General features: G+C 45.4%; 1 protein-coding gene across 1 annotated transcript in view; it reads left to right on the forward strand.

Moving 5' to 3' along the window:
- Positions 1-19,871, forward strand: part of LOC138467436 (FERM domain-containing protein 6-like) — a 316,289-nt gene that overhangs the window by 231,280 nt on the left and 65,138 nt on the right. Inside the window, exons 7-9 of the mRNA XM_069607409.1 lie at positions 9,555-9,620; positions 9,774-9,842; positions 13,541-13,715. Coding sequence (XP_069463510.1) covers positions 9,555-9,620; positions 9,774-9,842; positions 13,541-13,715 — 310 coding nt within the window. The remainder of the gene's footprint in view (positions 1-9,554; positions 9,621-9,773; positions 9,843-13,540; positions 13,716-19,871) is intronic.

Genomic DNA, 19,871 nt, shown 5'->3' on the forward strand with positions numbered 1-19,871 from the left:
CGTGTGCATCACAGTAAGGTTATTAATAACGACTATATCACCACACTTTTTAGTATCAAGAAAGGCTCTAGGCACGGGTGTTCCACTCCCACCCGTCCCTTTGCTGGTCAAATCAAAGCATTTACTAAATTCTATTTCAAAGTAGTGGGACATGTCCTTACCTCCCCAACCTCAATGTTAAACTTGGTTCATAGAATCCCAGTGTGTTGGTTTTACTTTCAGATCCATGTGCACCAGTCCATGTGATGTTTCCATGCATGTGACTCTTTGGTAATGTCTCTGAATACAAGCTACTCATTCTAGAAACCAGGCAAAACTTTGCAACATTGTGTACTTTCAAAAGTTAACTACTACAAAATCCCCTTCGATCCAACTGTGCCAAGCCGCCACGTAAACATTACAACACTTGCAGATCTGAGAGCACTCTTTACCCAACTCATGAACATGAATGTCTTTTTGGTTGGCCTTATTAATACAATTAAATTGTAATTCAGACACAACTAAATATAATCCAAAAGGATGTTTCGTGATTCCTTTTGGAGGACAAATCATCTTGTAATTACAAGAATCTGGGCCTTAAATCAGCAAACATACGCATCAACTCAACACATGTTCAGCAGTGGTTGAAGTGTACAGAAAGAAGTAGTGCAACCATGTTCCTATCTGGCCTGCCCCTGCTCCCCACAAACCCCATGGCCACGCCCCTCACAAGCACAATACAAACCCCCAAACACAGCTGCTGTTTAAGGGACATTCAGTACAGTGCTGCACTGAAGTGCAAGTTTCAACTTCTCCCTACACTTTTATTTTAAAATGAAACCATTCCGGGACTGTTTCTTTTTAAAATTAAAGTATAGGCACAGTAAAACTATTTATTTTTTTAAGTACTGGAGCACCGCTCCCACCCACTTCGACCACTGATTTTCAGTCCTGTAATTGAGCCCGAAAATGTATTTTTGTCGGCTCTGTGACTCGGGACTATACATGAGCACCCCCTCGCTTTGACTAAATCAGATGCTGAAATGTACATACACAACAGTACTTCAAAAAAGTGTGGCCTGCATCTGCCAATTTAATCATGTGAAATTAGATCGATATTTGTCAAAACTTTATTTTTACATTTTGTTTATTCAAAATGTTTTGTTGGCATATGCCAAAGCCACAGACAATATCCCACCACAATTAAACATATATAAGCCAAAGGCAATGTCATGCAATTCAAATCCCACATTGCCCTGGGTGGCAGAAGCACACTTAACGGGCAAGTCCCATCACAAACGGGCAAGTCCCATCACAAGATCCCAATGTTCGTTTTCATGGACAAAAGGGAGCTGGGGTAAGGAAAAGACAAAAAAGAAATAAGTGGGTGGTGCAACGGTCGCACATGGCATGTAGTCCAATTAGTTGCTATGCGTACATTTCCAGAAAACCACCCCAAATACGTTGATGGATGCCTAGGTTTCCTCTCCATTTAAAGTACACAGCAAAGCCGCCAGTGCTGTTTTTTTGTCAAGATACCTCTCAACTCTTGGCTGGTATTTAGATGCCCAGCGCCTCAGCAGTTCCCCTTGAAACAAGCTCCTGCCTTCAGTATCCACAACTTCGGGCACCTTTCCATTCTGTTCAACCACTAGGTCAGGTTCTGTACCCACTGTGCTACGTGAGATCATGTGAGTCGGTCATTTCCTCTTTTGTCATAATAATTTGCCTGAAAGGGAATTATAAGCCATACATTTGCGTGCTTGCATCATTTAAATGTCGGTACTCATGCACTTCCTCTAATTACTTGTGTCCCCCATTTGTATATATCATAATTTCTCAGCTTTTTTATGGATACACTTTTTATCAGAAAACACTGATCACTGATCTCTAGGAAGGCAGCTTGCTTGTACCTTTCTGTCAGTTCTATAGAGCTCATTTTTGTATGCAGTTTTCTATAGGAGGGACCAGGTCCATGGAGTGCTACACATTTATTTTTGAATTTTTAAAGCGCTCACACAGCACTGTTGCAGGAATATGTCTCTTAGTTGCGTATTTATAACATGCTTAACACCCAGAGGTTTCGAAGCGCTGACCCAGGGATCGAACCTGTGTTGCTTCATGCCGTCTTGCTCCCAAGACGAGCACGTTGCCACTGATCTATCCTCCCAGGACATCTTTGATAATAGCAGCTAGCGTTACAACAACAATTCAACAAACATTACAGACACATATATATAAAGTCTTAGTTGTCAGGAGGACTGAGACAAAACATTTTCATTTAGGCAAAGACAATTAGTGGAAAGTATAGAGATTGGCTGCAAGACAGAGGGAAGGGCAAGCAGACTCATGTATCCTAAAAATGTGCTTGAGTGTTTTGCTGCCTCATATTGATAGGGGTTAATTTGGCTGGTTCGTCTTCTACTAGAGCGTTACTGCTTTACTTAAGGGTGCAGTGGATGTGGTCCTTCCATATGGCATCACGAGTGATGGGTTGAGGTTTCGGGAGTGCCATGAAAGAGGATAAGCATGTCTTTGTGCCTACTCAAAGTTGAGGCGTTTAGTATTACCTTGCAAAGTAGACTAATATACCCTAGCTCATGGAGTGAAGAGCACCCTGTCTGACTAGTATTGCTTCAAGGAATAATTACTTGGAAACTGGTTGCAAAGTTGTCATCAACATGTGAGGACTGAGGACAACTATTCACAGCTCTCAGGTCTACAGTTAATAAGTGGACATTAAAACCATACATGATCAGCCTTTCACTTTGTCAGCCCTCATACAAATGGCATTGGGTGGGTTAGGCTAGTTAAGAAGATACCATACGGATATGTGTTGTATTTATGATGTCCACAATAAGTGGGTTTTGCATCTCAGAAGGAATTTAGAGCTTGAAGAAAGGCATCTCAGTGTTGTGGTGAGGCCGGATCTCAATAGTTCATCACTCATATCATCAGAAACAGAGACAGACCAAAATGATAACTTTCAAATATTTATTAGCAATAATGATAAAATAAAACATATGTTGTCAGGATGTTTGCTAAACTACATATTATGAGTGTCTGGATGTGTCATATTATGAGTGTCTGAATGGCCAAAGGTAAATGCCTGGATAATATTCCCTCAGGTGTCTGCCTCTAACCTGCGGAAAGAAGCAGAATAGAGACTTCTTCTCTTGCATCAAAGGGGTTCCTGAATGCAAAGTCCTGTGTTCAGAGCCCAGCGTAGTAACAACAGCATCCCCCAATGTGCAATAAAAAGCTTTCCAGTGGCCACACAAAAGTATCTTACAAAGTCTTTTAAGGAGGCGGTCTCCTCTCCTTCTGTTGTACCTGTATGGAAGGTGTTTTGTGCATCCTTTTCTTGTCCTTCTCAGGGATTGCCCTCTGCCATGGTCCCACAGCTCTAGGACAAACTGATGCTTTGGTGGCCTGGCAGACCCTTGTCTCCTAGCTGGTCTCTCAGTTTTTTGCTCAGGGTTTCACCTGCCAGGAGGTCTTTATGGCCCGGGATGTGATGGAGGTGCATGGCCCTGGTATAAAATGGCAGAACATGGCCCGGCTCCTAACTGCCCACTTCTTCCTTTCATACCTACTCCCAGGACTAGCTTCTTTCTCCCGGCTCTTTCTATTCCCTCCTACCAGCTTCCTTTTGTTACTTTTGGTATTCTCCTCTCCCTTAGCACTTGGTCTAAAATGGTCAGACCCTCTCTCCTGCTCCTTGGTTTCCACCTCAATCTTCTGCTGATATCTATCCTCTTCTTTGCCCCAAATATTCTCTCCCCCTTAATGATCACCATCAGTCTTCTCATTCCAACCACTCTCTTCCTCTCTATGGTCTTTCTCACTCCCAGGTCGTCTCCTCAGACTCTATCCCCTTTAACGTCACAAAATCCTCCTCTAATCCTTTCCAACAATCTCCTTATCCTATGTAAACACATCTCATGACAATCCCTTCCTGTTATTTCCCAGCCTACACCCCTTGCTCCCTTCTCCAAGGTGGTACCCTTCCCCCAGCATGATAATCTTTCTTTCTAGCCCTTCAAAACACTACTTCCTAAATGGTAGCCCTTGTTTCGCCACACCTGGCTGGTACCCTCTTTACTCTGTACCTTTCCTCTTAACTGACCCACTCTACATATACTACTACACACTTCTCCCAACTTTCTATTCACCAGCAATTCGGCTTTTGCACTTTCTTCGTCTTGGGGACCCTCTCTGTTCCAGGTTTCACAAGGTCTGCTGCTTTCTTCTGGCCAGCTCTCTCAGGTCTGTCTTCCTCTTCTTGTCAAGCCTCCCTGATTGGGTTCTCCCAGGATCTTCCTTCGTCCCAAAGCTCTTGCCAGGACTTGCAAAGGTTGCTTGGGCTGGTGACCGCTCCTCGTTTTATATGGGCTCATGGGTGATTGGCTGCACCTGTGTGCTGTGGGTTGTGTCTTTTGCCCATTGGCCCATGTGACTGGGATCAGGTGGCCTCTCAGAGGGCTAGTCAAAATCGATTTAATGGACTGCCACCAATTTAAATTGTATTGGTGCTTTGACCCCCTTATCCAGTTTCAGAATAAAGGCCTTATTTGTGAACCGATGACCTAGGCACATGTTTTGTCTGAACTGATTCTGCCTGTAAAATATAAATTCCTTTTAAAAGTACCCCTTGTACAGATTGACCAAACTTGGAGAAAAGAGGGCCTCCATACAGAAGGCTTTGATGTGTGTGAAAATGTGTTTTTCAAAATACAATAATTCCTTCTCTTAGCGGTCACTGCCTTTTTCATTAGACAGTCACCTAGACCCAAAAGTGGTGCTGTCATGTCCTCTAAAGCTGCACATACAGCTATAGCCTCTGCCTGGGCAATGATAGTATACAAACTCTCCACATAGGGAGTTACCAACATTTCTTTTTGACTATGAACCGGCCCTTCTTTCACCAAAGTTGTAAAGTGGGTATGCGGGTCTACAAAAAGAGAGTAGGTCCTCAACAAATGGTTCAATGAAAAAATGCACAAAAATGGAAAACGGTTCTAAGACTAATTTCACTCCCAACACTATTGAATGCCCAGGAGGGTTGAGCTATCTTTAAGATTTTTGGATATCACATACAATGTCTGGGTTATAAAATAACTTTTTACTTACTGGTTAGTCTTTGGCAAGAAGGTGTTGTTCAGTATGTCCATCAAGGGCATGATGTATGGCCCTCCAAGCCATTGGTGTTTTATAATGAAGTATGGTGAGCTTCTTGTTGTTTGACCTTTAGAGGTTGGAGTGCAAACAAATCAAGGTGGGAATTAAAACAGGTTAACATTTCTTCATTCTCTATTTGTTACATGGAAATATAAACAAATCACCCATCCAAAAGTTACTAAACACTTCCATCAAAGTGGGCAGAACTTCAATTGTACTATATAAAACCAATAATAATGTATCAGTGTGGTCACCACTTCTGCACATAAAAAAATGCTTCAACGATTAGAAATTACTCTAATGTAGTCACAAAACCATGTGACGCAAGGTGGACATGGATCATGAAATTAAGTTAAGCTTACATTCAATGTTAGCTTAATTCATAAAATGTCTATAATATTTTTTACAAATTATATCAATAGTTAAATCAAATAGAACAGATCTACTCGGCTTTCTCGAATCATGTTTCAACACAAAACATCTTTTTTTAATTTAAATTGTAAGACATTACATTAATATGGTGTCAGAAGTGGTTGGTAATCCCTAACTGTAGAAAGGAGCACATTGGAATCTTGGGCAAGTAGTATATTCAGAGCTTGTGTATTTATGAGGAGGAAAGTTAAGCACTTAGCCCTGATATCCTGTATAAACGCCATAGACAATAAGCTCTCGTTTGCCACAAGGATAAAAAGATAACACATCAGTACTGAGTGAGAGAGAGACTCATTGCAGTCAGTGTACCCTTGTGATCTTTGACAAGAAGCATATTCTGAGCTCTTGTGTTCGATTGTAAAGAAAGAAAAGCTGTTGGCAGTGGGAGATATGTTCACTGCAATATAGTCGTGTGATGATGGTCAAGTAGTCTATTCTGAGGTCTTGTTTTCCATGGAGAGACAATAAATCAACACATTTATTTGAAGGTATTCAATGCAGTGCAACCTTGTGTTTTTGTTGAACAGTGTAATCTGAGCTCCTATGTTTCAGCTACAGAGAGGGAAGCAAACAGCACAGCAGTTACCACTTGGATGGGAAGGACTTCATATTGCTTAGCCTTGTGATCTTGGGCAAAAGGTATACCCAGACATTGAAAGCTATTTTGTTGCTATCCAGGGGAGGAATGGAATCAGTCTGTGCTGGGAAGTGAATTTATTATTGCAGAGCATCATCATGATCTTGGATAAACAATATATTCTGCGCTTTTATGCTCCATTCTGAAATATGACACACAACACTGTAAAGGAATCTTTCTTTCTTTGTGACTATTCCTCCTCAACCTCATTCAACATCCTATTGTCCCAGAGTGGCCTATAGCCTTGAAGCAGGAGGGCATGCTGGCTGGGTGCAGGCGTGTTGCTGTGACTTAATCAGATCACGCTATCTCCTAACCAAAATTGACCCATATCACACACAGCCATATTGTCATGCGGCAACCTTGGAGGTTATGGAAGCGTTGGCGGCTCCATTAATGTTCCGCTACGTTCCTCCTCACCGCGTCAGTCAGCAGTCTAGTCTTTTCCAAGATGTTCGCTGTAGCAATATACTGGCTCCTATCCCGCCGGTTGGAGCGTTGCATCACTGTCCACTTGTGAGACGCTCGTAGTTCGCTATCCTCATTGCTTTCCTTTGGTTTCCTCGCTTCTCCTGCCACCCCTCTCTCCATCGTTGACTTCTGAGGCTTTCTCTTGCTGTTCCCCATTCTGGGCTCGGCGACTGTCTCCCGCCTCCTTGCTTACCCTTGTAGTGCGCTGCTGTATTAATTTCTCCCCGAATCCCTCTTTTTTGCTATCAGCTGTTCTCTCTGCTTGATGGGACTTTCGTTGTGCTGCAGCGTTCCCTGCCTCTACTGGCTTTCTCTTCTGTTTTCATCCAGGCTTATACCTCTTTCTTTGACGTCCCATTGCTTGTTGGATTCTGGGGGTTTTCCTTTTGCCATTCTCTCTCGTTCCTGAAAGGTGTCTCCGTATCCTGGGGCTGGGTTTCCAGAGGCTCTATACCGTGGATATCCTTGCAGTCCATACTTACCAGACCTCTGTACTCCCTCCTGGGCCCAGTATCCTTGGTCCTCGTATTGAGGTCTGGGAAGCATCTACCAGCCAGAGTCTACAAAAGAACCATCCACCTTCACAAGGATTACCAGGTTTTTTTCCCTGGTCAGGGGTTGGCTCCTCGGAGTCTCCACTGCCTGGCGAATCACACAGTCAGGCAAAGTGGCCTCGGGAGGAGCTCGCCCTTATCTGTTCAAGAAGAAAGAAAAAAATAAGACTGAGACTTGAAGAAGGAAGAAAAGGGGTGAATCTCCAGAGGAATATTCTGAAGAGCAAGGTGAGTAGATTGAAAAGGAAGAGTCCTCAGATTCTGAGACATATCTGCAGCCTTTCTACAAATTGGAAAAGCAGCTTTTTCGAATTTGCCCAGATACCTATTTGCTAGCAATATAGACTTTGAGGGTTATGTCAACATTTACAAATCCAGACTTGTTGACTTTACCAGTGCCTTTTTAAAAACAGCCTACTAAATATCAATGATGCATGCTTGTTTGGCTCCCAAACATTGTTTACTTTTTTGAACTTCAAATATTCTTCTCATAATGAATAACAAACTCCATGTTCAAGTCAAACATTGACTGGAAACAAGCTGGTGGGCCTTCCACAAGATGTTTCTTGTTGCGTGTCTTCAAAGTAAAGTAGTAAAACCTAGAACAATTTGTTTTAGTTCTTATCATTTTGTATTCTCGTTCTTGCCATCTTCCATTTGTGATGGTGATTAGAAAGCTACAAACATACTGTTTTTACTGAACATATTTCCATAAGGATTGTCGGTTGGTTTATCACGCGAGTGATGTACATTGCAAGCCAGTTCTAGAAAACATAGTGTTATTTTAACTATTGAAAGCCAAATATTCATAAATAACTATTGCTTACCTTTCTGTATAGTTAGGTTTGGCAAGCTATCTGGTCAACTGCCAATTTTGAAGACAGAGCTCAAACCTCTCGCAACTTAACAAAAATATGGGTAGCTGGGTAATTCGTTTAATTCTTAAATTGCTAGTCGCTAGAAGAGATTTAGGGCTGGATTCACAGAAGCGGTTTTATAATGGCGCATTAGTTGACGAACTATGGTATTCGGAAAGGCCTCCCTCATTTTTTAGCGTAGTGCTGCTCCGTAGATAATGACAATAATAATAGTGATCATTCAGGTACAGTATAGCACTCCACAAAGGCATTTGTCCCTCTGGTTACTCCTGGCAACTCCACTTGCAAATCGTGTCCCTCTTCTTACTGTAACGTTAACTATATGATGATTGACATGTCGCCTTTGTTGTAGATGTGGGAATGCTTATGAGTAAACACATATTTGCTAGTGTATCGGTTAGTGGGCCCTAGTCTTTTTTCTCCCCTCTCCACCTAACCCGGTTATGTCAAAATGTCTTTCTGGCCCTACTGCGGAATCCCCTAGAATAAACCAGCCAGACAGATGTACACATTTGGCAGCTTATTAACGGTTAGACTTTCTGCCTGCACCCTATATAAATTGCTGTTCGATTTTCCTATAGGTATGCAATCCCCTCATTTTGTCGGCTTGGGGGTGAGGGGCAACTATATTTGTGAACTGGTCCACACAAATCTTTAAAGATGGCTGTCCTGTAAATAGGCAATGATGTGCTGGGTTCAAATATACAAAGGATGGTTATTCACCCAAATATTATGTAGGTAAGGCCACGTTGACGGTACAACATGCCAAAATGTTTATTTCTGTGTGTGGTGTTTCATTTGATTTTTTTTTACCTAAGTCTAATGCTTGTTAAACTACTGCAGCTGAACCGTGGAAGTGCAGCTTGGCAGGGAAATTATACAATGTGGATGACTCCCCTCGCAGCAAAACATTAATGCAATTTTGTAGTAGCTCTTGGATTAAACCACAGGAAAACAAATTTTAGCATACAATTATATTCTAAATACCACCACAAAGCCACGTGGCAATCTCTATAAAGGGAGTCGTTTCCACATAGCAGGTGGATTAAATATTTTACGTATTAAACATTGTTTAAGAAAAAACTACTTTTGTTGTTGGCAAGGCAACGTCAAAGAATTTCATTATGCCTAATTCTAAACATAAATGTCGGCAGACAATATCTCTGTCCGTTCTTTGGCGCCATTACTCGTCCTCGCTGGTGCTCGCCCAAGGCGCCTTTGAAGCCTGAGCAAACACAACTGAGATCAATGCAGTGTGTTTTCATTCAATAATGTTCCAGTCAGCGAACAGACCGTAATCCGGAGAGTAAACACCGCCTTCCTCCCTTGATAGCTGATCTCGTGCCATGGCCTTGAACTGATCGCTTTATCGTGAGTTTGACTTTCTGCTTTCCTGTAACTGAGTCTACGTTGTCGTTGCAGGATAAGAAAGACATCCATCGCGCTATGTTCTTGGGCTTGACGCTTCGAGGAATGCATATTTACCAGGTAATGAAATGAAGCTGGTTCACATACCTACTATATTGTATACCTGCCTGGGATCGACATGACTTGCACTCAATCGTCCCATCTTGTGAATGTGTGCATGTCCACATGCTGGGTTCACGCTGCACTAATCTGCGATGTGTTGTTTATTTGCAGGAGGTGAACCATGTTCGTCAATTGCTCTACGATTTCCCTTGGTCAAATGTGGCGAAACTTACATTCCTTGTAAGTAGTGGAATGCTGCAGGTCTTGTTTATGTGCATGCTTGCTTCTCTGTCACCCTGGAGTCTGCCAAACCCGCCTCTCAGCAGAGCATGTGTGCCAGGGCGTGTCCAGGGAGTGGCCTGGGGGGCACGTGCTACACATGGAATCTAATTGGCCACCGAAGGTGCCACCCCATTTTCCTAAACTATGATCATTATGTGTGTATGTGCTCATACTTCATGCCAACCCTGCTTACGTCAGTGCCCCACTTGTGCCACCCGAGTCTGGACACGCCATTGCATGTGTGTTGCTAGCAATGCTAACACATCATACTCACATTAAGTTGAGCCTTGTATGTTGAAATCACATCTTTGGTGTATTTAAATCCTGATTCTTCACTAATCGCTTGAAATATAGTTAGTTTTTTTATGACAGCAACTTCATTTTTAACATATCGAAGGCTAGGTATCGAAACCCAAGTTTTGGGACCCTAATGTGATGTTCATAAACAGCATAAGATTAGGTTAGCAGATGGCTCGATGACAACAGACACACTATCGCAGTCCTGGTCTTTGCTTTTACTAAAGCTTTACTTAACTGGCTTGTCTTCAATCAAAGTGACCCAAGACTACAACTCCCATAATGCATTGGTGTAGAAATGCAAAATGGGTGGGGAAATCCTATTCTGGCCAGAAGACGTACATTGGGAGCAAAGGCTTTTAAGCACTATGTCCTACGTCTTGGCCCGGTTGTTTTTGCAGGCACAAAGTCAACAGAGATAAAAGTAGTTAGTGCACATCCTTCACCTGTGCGCTGTTAGCACGGTAGAGGAAAGGCTATACTACGCTTCGAAGCAACGAGTGTGCTACGTAGCGAAATAAAAGCAATGTCCTATCAAGGCTCTAAAAAATTAACAGTTATTACTAAAATCATATATTCACAAAAAACACCAATCATTCACCTCTGTAAACATAACGCACACGGTAATGCATCCTGAATATACTCTGGGCAGACAGGTAAACTGGGAAGTGTTCTTCAGGAGGAATATCCACAACAGGCAAATAGGTGAAGGAAACGCGAAACACAAAATTAACATAATCACTTAAATGTTTTTTTTCAAGATTTTATTTATTAATTTAGTACCTTACATAAACAATAAACAATACAATAATACAAATGTACAAAGTGATATTCATTCACATACACGCTGGTAGTCTAATCTTTAAAGGAATAACAAAGAAGGACAGAAGTCAAGGAGCAAAGTAATAGAAAGCGAGAGAAACAAATAAAATGAAAGAGAAAATACAAACTTAAAGAGAAAATACAAAATCAAAAGAAAGCATGAATCCTAGAATGCAACTAAATGACTAAGCATAAAGATCATTAAAAGCCCCCCAAATCCTCCCATATTTATCAAGCTGGTCCTTTGTCTTCTTGTAATGTGGGAAAATGGACCTAATGCGCGCCCCTGGGGCCTAAGGTAGAAGCAAGGATGTCAGGCCACCTAAAATATCTGGCAAAGGGCAATTAGTCCACACATCTAATAGCTTAGTCTCTTAGGCGGCTCCTCAGCGTCAATCAGGTCTTTGGAGCTTCTCTATGTTCCACAAGTGGAAGACCCGGCCCAGGAATCTTGTTGTGGCACGCAGCACAGAAAGGCTTGATGGGGAGGGCATATGCCGACTGGCTCTGCAGACAGGCTCAACAGGCGTGAGAGAGCTTGAGCACAGAGTTGGTAAGGGGCGTAAAGCATGGGGAGGCTTGATTGGGGTTCAGGATGTGATTTGATTTCTTGATTGTCAGAATAGGAAGCAGGTTTGAGGGAGGAAATGGTTTTAGGAGGCTGAGGAGGAGGAGGAGGAGAGAATTTGGTCCGCAGGGGCAGTGTGCCTGCTGGCGTGCATTGCCTGCTAATGCTGCAGGAGATTGATTTAATGATCTCTCGATTTTGTTTATTTTTTAAATAATAAAAGTGGTTCATTCACTCTGATTTTTCCTGAGTGGCTGATACCTCAGGCCGGGTGAAGCTTTGGTATAGTTCTTTAGTACTTCTAAGATGGCGTTTCTCCTGTTAGAGGCTGCGCGATGGTGGTGGAGTAGTAAGCAGCTTTGGCTTCAGTGATCAGACTCCTACTGTTAGCGTAGAGAGATTTGATGCTGATGAGGTCTTCAGGGTTATGGTTTTTCTGCCACTGTTTCTCTAGGGCTCTGATTGAGTGTTTGTTGGAGGCGAGAGCTCGTGGGTGTCCCAAGGGGCTGATGCTTGGTCTTAGCATGGCTGCAGGGCTGGACTGGACACCAAAAGACACCAAAAGGAGCCCTAGAAATTATTTTCAAAGTGGCCCCATATTACACATTTTCACCAAGCTCAGCCCCTTTCCTATCAGAAAATGTGGAAATAAAATAAGTTACCACACAAAAGAGGTCCAGAATGCAGAGGCCTACCAGGAAATCTCCAGGGTTCCCTACAGGCCAGTCCACCCTTGCATGGTTGGTTTATAGGGGGGATGAATGTCCACCAATTTCATAGCAGAGTTTTTAAATAATTCTAAGAGGATCCGGGCATTCTCTGTGGTGGGGAAGTCTGCAAAGTTTGCTTCTAGTTCATTTACAGGGAAGGCTTTGAATGAGCAGTGCTTAGTGAGGCGGTGTATAGCCTGGTCTTTGTGGGCCATAGTCGAGTGGGTGACCGATGGTGGTATGGGCAAACCAGTCGAGTTGGAAAGGGTCTGCAGGGGTGATGAGGGGAATAATGTAAAGACAAAATCGAGCGTATTGCCTTTTTTTGTGCTTGGCGGAGAGCACAATTTGCCTACGGACCATTGATATTGTCAGTGCGAAAAGCATGCCTCAAGTGTGGTTGTCGGCTTGAGGCTCAGGGAAGTTAAAATCTCAGAGAAAGACATCATTAGAGGGTGCTCATTTGGCACAGGAGATTACATTGGAGATGCCAGCAATAAAAGAGTCCCTCCTGTGAGGTGGTCTTTAGGAGGTGGAAGGTGAAGGATGGGATAAACCATGTTCCAGCGATCAACAGGGCATTAGGGTGTTGTAGGAGATGAGGTCAGCAATCTCTGCAGCACAAGCAATTTCTGAGTGAGCATTGTTCAGCATGAAAGAGCGTGCGTGCATTGGTCTTCGAGAGTCGCAAGGGCGATATTGATGGGATTCGCTACGGTAGCTTGGCAATACTGCCCATGTCACTTGGCCTTTAAAACCCTAGTGAGGGTGGGTATAGGCTGTGAGGCTGTGGAAGAGACACATGGTGAGATATTTTGGCAAGTAGCAGTAATACTGACTACTTTGTAGGTGAAATGGAGGATAGCCGGTCTGGCCCTTGCCCCCATCAGGCCCGAACAGGCATAAACAGTGAGGTCCTTTTCTGAGGCAGCGATGAGGACACGTAAGTAGGACTGGTGAAATAGGTGATGGGTGGAGCAGCTGTGTGAAAGGGCCTTGTCACATGACCAGCAGCCCCCTCAATGCTATCTCTCTGGAGCTGGCCTACAGTCCTAAAGTAGCTCCCTGGAAGGTGTGAAAACTGGTGATGGGCGGAGCAGCTTAGTGGCAGTACCTGGTCACATGATCAGCAGCCTACTCATGGTATACATTTACAAATAGAGTTGTAAAATATAACATATGTGCAATATACGTATGTGATAACTTGATCATCATTGAAAACCCATCTAGCATTTACCACATTTTTCTCTTTTTTCCAGGGGAAGAAATTTGAGATTCAGCCTGATGGTCTGCCTTCTGCTCGGAAACTTGTTTACTACACAGGGTGCCCCTTTAAATCCAGGCATCTGCTACAGTTGCTCAGCAACAGTCACAGGCTGTACTTGAACATACAGCCTGTACTGAAGGAGATTCGGAAGAAAGAGCAAGCAGAAGGTTTGTACCAAATTACTGTGAAAAAGTATTTGCATATATGACTGCAAACATAAGGAAAGAGCTCAAGGTAACTAAAATGTTAGGTGTAAAAGTAGTAACAAGCAGGATAAAGGATGAAATGAAGCCCATCCAATGAGAATTAGTTATTGGGGTCTGTGATAGAAATGTTTCATAAGGGTCCATTCAAGTTATACACATTTGTCCAAGATGAATTGCTTTAAGCAGGATTGGAATCAAGGGGCTCATCAAGATGCAGGTTGACTGATGGTAGTTATGTTTGGAATTTTTACAGAGCTCATTTAGCTCAAGTATGAGCGTGTTTCAGGCACTGTCCACTGTGGGTTCCATGGCTTCAAAATGGCTCATATGCTCCTGTTGAAGACAACTTGAGAAGAAAACACTGCAGGTTCAAGAAAGCGTTGAAGGATGGAGCAAGGCGTGTGATCCCTTGATTCGATTGGTGGGTTTTCCCCATAGGTTCTAATTAGTGAAGGTCTTTTAAATTGCATTTATTTTGAGCAGCAAGGGAGGGAAAGTTCAGTTGCAAGCAGTCTGTCTTCTTTAGAATATCTTGATTGAACTGTGGTTCACCCGAAGTTGGCTATGTATGGGAATAGTTTCTTACCTGTAACTCCATTTCTCCAGCATTGGTATCTTTCATGGATTCACATGCTTAGAATATTCCCTGTCGTCAGGCTGGGAATCCTCGGTAAGTTATATAGACATTTTCCATAGGAAAGAATTCAGACACTTTTGTGTCCTATCCACGTCGTTCTGGGCCGCGCACGCCGGCGCCACTAGGACGTAGGGGTATATATAGCTCTGCCCGCGTGGCTCCCTCAGATTTCAGCCACCAAAGTAGTAAGGGGGGATCTCTGGTTTGCATGCTCAGGGGAGGCCGGCGGGCGCATGTGAATCCATGAAAGATACCAATGCTGGAGAACTGGAGTTACAGGTAAGAAACTATTCCCTTCTCCAGCATTGGATCTTTCATGGATTCACATGCTTAGAATAGATTGTATAGCAGTACACCCCAACATTGGAGGTGTGTATGCAAACCAACATCACAACAAGCACAGTGCTCACTTATTATGGCAACACATTACATTATAGCATGTTAACTGTAAAAGACACAACACTTTAAAGCATAGTTGCCGAAGGATGCAACCCACTAGGGGCTTACTTTATTGGAACAGATGAAGTAGTACTGCCCGCCCCATCTGCGTATCTTCAGCATGTTGCTGTGCGAGACAGTAATGCCGGGTAAACGTGTGTGGTACCGACCAGGAAGCCGCCTGGCAGATGTCCCCCAGCGGAATTCCGGACCACAAAGCCGTCGATGACGATGTAGATCTCGTCGAATGGGCCCTTGGATGCTTTTCTAGCGGCTTTCCGGCCTTGGAATGACAATAAGAAATGGCCGAAGACACCCATCTGGATAGTCCTTGTTTTGAAATCACTTTTCCCCTAGCTGCAGGGCCATAAACTACGAAGAGTTGTCTCGTGTCTCTGAAGCTTTGAGTGCGATGGAGGTAAAATTAAAAAGCTCTTTTCACGTCCAATGTATGGAGAGCCTTCTCTGCTACTGAAGACGGTGTTGGAAACAATGTAGGCAACACTATAGCAGCGTGTTTATGGAACACGGAAGGCACTTTAGGTATGAAATGCGGGTTAGTGGCCAGCACTACCTTATTACTGAAAAACCTCAAATACGGAGGGTCGATCACTAGAGCTTGTATTTCCGACGGGCGACGAGCAGAAGGAATGGCCACCAGGAAAGCCAATTTCCAAGACAAGAATTTTAATGATGTCGATGACATTGGTTCAAAGGGGGGTTTCATCAGGGCTGCCAGGACCAAGTTCAGACTCCAGATCGGAGGAAACTTCTTCTTGGGAGGAAAGGTTCTAAACAAGTGTTTGACTAGGCGGTCACTGAACAGTGGAGTGGAATGTCTCTTCCGAGTAAATCTCGAGATGGTAGCTAGATGCACCTTTATGGATGAAACAGATAACCCGTTATTTGCCAGTAGTAGCAAGTATGGTAGGAGTTGTTCCGGTGTGATCGCCCGCGGGACCAGACCTGGTTGACCTGCGCACCATATGCAGAACCTTTTCCATTTGTATGTGTATGAAGCGTTCGTTGAAGGTGCCCTTGCGGCTTGCAAAATACGACGGCAATCCGCTGGAATCGCTAACGCGCCAAACTCGGCGAAATCAGGAGCCAGGCCATCAGACTGAGGCTGTCCGGGTCGTGATGCCAAACGGTCCCTTTCTCCTGAGACAGAAGGTTGGGGATCTTCTGGAACCTCATTGGTTCTGCCGCTGAGAGGTGAAGTAGATCGGAGAACCACACTTGTCTGACCCAATACGGGGCCACCAGGATCACCCGACAAGGATATCTGTGGATCCATTGCAGAGTCCGACGGATGAGAGGGAATGGGGGGAAGGCATACAGAAACTTGCCCGTCCACGGGAAAGAGAACGCGTCCCCCAGAGAGTCTAGTTGTGGCCACCTGCTCGCGTACTGGGAGCATTTCTTGTTGTCTCTTGTCGCAAAGAGATCGAGGGCCAGATGACCCCATTCCGCAAAGATCCGGTGCAGTTGCTGATCGTTCAGTTCCCATTCGTGTAGACAATTCATCTCTCTGCTGAGAGCGTCTGCTTGCACATTTTTTACTCCTGGTAAGTGGAACACCAACAGATGTATGTCGTGTTGTAGGGCCCAATGCCAGATCTCCTGGGCTTCCGTCGACAGGCTCCTGGAGCGAGTTACTCCCTGCTTCCGTAGATAAAACATGGTTGTCGTGTTGTCTGTCATTATTCTCACCAGAGCCCTTTATCTGTGGCAGAAAGGATTTCAGGGCCCAACGCACCGCCCTCAACTCTAGCAGGTTGATGTGGAGGGAGGACTCTTCCGATGACCAACGACCCTGAACCTATAAGGAGTCCAGATGAGCTCCCCACCTAGTTAGAGAAGCATCCGTAACCACTGTCTTCTGGAACGCAGGCTCCAGTAAGGGCATTCCCTTTGTTAGGTGTATGGAGATTCTCCACCATTGAAGCGCCTGCACGAGCTGGCCGTTGATGGTCAACTTGTCCGACCAGCGTCCTCGAGTCTGTGTCCATCGATCCGCCAAGAATTCTTGAAGAGGCCTCATGAAGAGGCGACAGTTGTTTATCAAGGGTATGCAGGACGACATGGTCCCCAGCAGGGACATGTACCTTCATACCGACACTTTGGTGTCGATCTCCCATTCCGATGCCTTTTGTCGCAGTTTGTGAATCCTTTCGAGGGATGGCTTCACCAGTGTGGAACTCTGCTCCCAAAAAGGCCAAGGTCCTTGAAGGCATTAACAAGGACTTGTCGAAGTTCACTGCGAAGCCCAAACGTTGCAGGAGGGCCAGGGTGGCATCTAGGCTTTCTTGTGCCCTTTCTGGAGACAGTCCCCTCACTAGCCAATCGTCTAAATAAGGGTACACATGGTGACCTTCCTTTCTGAGCCAGGCTGCTATAGGAGCCAGACATTTGGTGAACGTCCTGGGGGACGATTTTAGGCCGAACGGGAGGACCTTGAACTGATAGTGGGTTCGTCCGACGACGAACCGCAGAAATCTTTTGTGCTGTCGACGCATCGGGATATGGAAGTATGCGTCCTGAAGGTCTAGTGACGACAAATAATCTCCGGGTTGTATCGATCGGATCACCTCCTGAAGCGTCAGCATTTTGAATTTTAAATTCTTGAGTAGTTTGTTGAGCGCTCGTAGATCCAGAATGGGACTCCATTTTCCATTTGGTTTCTTGACGACAAAGTACCGGGAGTACACTCCCTGTCCTTTTTCTGCCACCGGGACCAGTTCTATTGCCCCTTTCTGCAGCATAAGCGCCACCTCCTGTAGCAGTACTTGAAGGTGGGGCTGGGCCGAGAACACTGGTGGAATGTGTGGTGGCTTGCCCTTGAACTGTAGAGAGTGGCACAGATGAATCGTGTCTAAAACCCATTGGTCTGTTGTTATGCGCTCCCACACGTCGAAGTGACGAGACACTCGACTCCCCAGGACGCCCTGAAGCATGTCATTGTTGGTTCTTGGTTTGTTTATCTTTCGTCGACGAAGGGTAGGCACTCCGTCGTTGGGAGGTTTGGTAATCTCTTCCTCTACGTGAGGATTGGGCCACGCGCCTGTAGCCTTGGGACGAGTAGGAGGGTCTGCTGAAACCTCGGTCTCTAGATGACCCAAACCGGGAGTTACCAGAGGCCCCTCTGAAAGGACGAAAGGAACGAAAATTCCTCCCACTCTGCAGGGCTCCAAGTAACCGTGCCGTGTCAGTATCCTCTTTCATGCCCTTCAAGGCTTCATCAACCTTTTCACCAAACAGTTGTTCCCCTTCACACAGCATATCCAAGACTTTATATTGCACCTCCGGTCTGAACGTAGTGCACTTGAGCCAGGCTTGTCTACGTAGAACTACGCCATTATTGATTTGCTTAAAACCGGACTCGGCTAGGTCGACAGCAATATTTATAGCATGGTTGGAGGCCTCCTCTCCTTCCCGCACTAGCAACATTGCGAACTTTCTATGTTCCTCGGGCAAATGCTCCAAGATAGGAGCCAGGCGGTGCCACATTTCCCTGTCATATCTAGTCATAATCGCCAAGGAGTTGGCTGCTTTTACCGCAGTCGCGCCGACAGACAGCACCTTCTTGCCGAAAGCGTCCTGTCTCCTGGCCTCGTTGTCTGGAGGGGTCGTGCATTTATGTTGAGACCTGGCCTTTCTCACTGCCGCCGCCGATACCACCGACTCCGGCGAAGGTTGATACGTCAGGCACTTGGGAGTCGATTCCGGAGCCTTGAACTTCTTCTCCAAATGACCTTTCACTGCCGGTTCAGAGAACGGGTGCCGCATAGTCTTCAGGCCCTCTTGCCAGACATGGTCCAAAATTGGGATGGCGAATACGGATTTCCTTCTCTTGCCCATATGATCAAAAAGAAAACAATCCTTTTTCTCCTCTTCAGGAACTAGCCCAAACTCCGAACACGCCTTACTCATCATGGCATGGAATGCACCCACGTCGTCAGGAGGCGATGGATGTGCCGGACTTCTCGGAGCTTCCATCTCCGCTTCAGAGTCCCAAGTTGGGTCCCTTGAGGGGGATAGTGAGATGTCTGAACCTGATCCCTCACGGTCAGAGTCCTGTAGTTCTCCTTCTTCTTGCAGGGTAGGACAATCTTCCGGCGCGTGGGAAGCGGCCGTGATCCTGGTCGCCGAGCGAGGAGCCGGGCCCGGCTCGTCGACGAATGGCATAGACTGTATCCGTGTCGGTGCCCCAGGCTGGGGTATTTGTGTGTCCAAACGCTGCAACAGTTTCTGTAGCGTATTTGGCACCTCCAAGGACAGAACCGCCTGGGGGTTCAGCAATGACGAGGTAGTAGGGATGGAACCCACCCCCAAGAGCGACATCGCGCTGGTCGGCTGCAGACCCAAATCGATTGGGCGCGCGACCGTGTCGCGTTCGTCGTCAGCCGACGAGATGGAGAAAGTCACCTCTGGTTGAAGTAGGGCCTCCGGCGGGTCGGGATCGAAGACCTCCGGTTGCCATCCCATCGACGGGACCACCGTCGACGATATGTTTCCTACCGCCGCAGTTTGACATGTGGGAGGAGCCGCCGATGACGCAGGTGTCGACGAGCGGGTCGTCGGCGAAGCCAGTGGCGCAGGGCCTTGAGGTGCTCCCGCTGCTTTTGGGGCCGACATGCTGCCCGCGGCCTCTCATCTCAAGGTAGACTTATGACGGTCTCCTGAGGAGGATTTAGATTGTTCTTTTCTCTCCTTTTTAGATGAGGAGGAAGAAGACGATGCCTTGTGTGAAGAGGAGGAGGCCTTCGAATGTTTCTCTGAATGTTTTTCTGAGGGTCGTTGTTCGGCCGACTCCGAGGTTTGTTTTTCGGCAGCACGTGCCTTCTTCGTCGGGGTTCCGACTTACTTTTTGAGGCCGTGGAGCCCACCTCCGGTGCTGGGTACGCACCCGCTCCGTCGTTGAGCCAATCAACCAGGCGTCTTTTTCGATTTTTGAGGGTTTTTTGGGAGAAACCCTGACAGATTTCACAAGTGTCCGCCGTTTGGTGAGGATGAAGGCAGTAAATGCAGTCCATATGACC

Source organism: Ambystoma mexicanum, chromosome 4q (assembly GCF_040938575.1).
Source record: "Ambystoma mexicanum isolate Mex_15411 chromosome 4q, UKY_AmexF1_1, whole genome shotgun sequence".
NCBI classification, from domain to species: Eukaryota; Metazoa; Chordata; class Amphibia; order Caudata; family Ambystomatidae; genus Ambystoma; species Ambystoma mexicanum.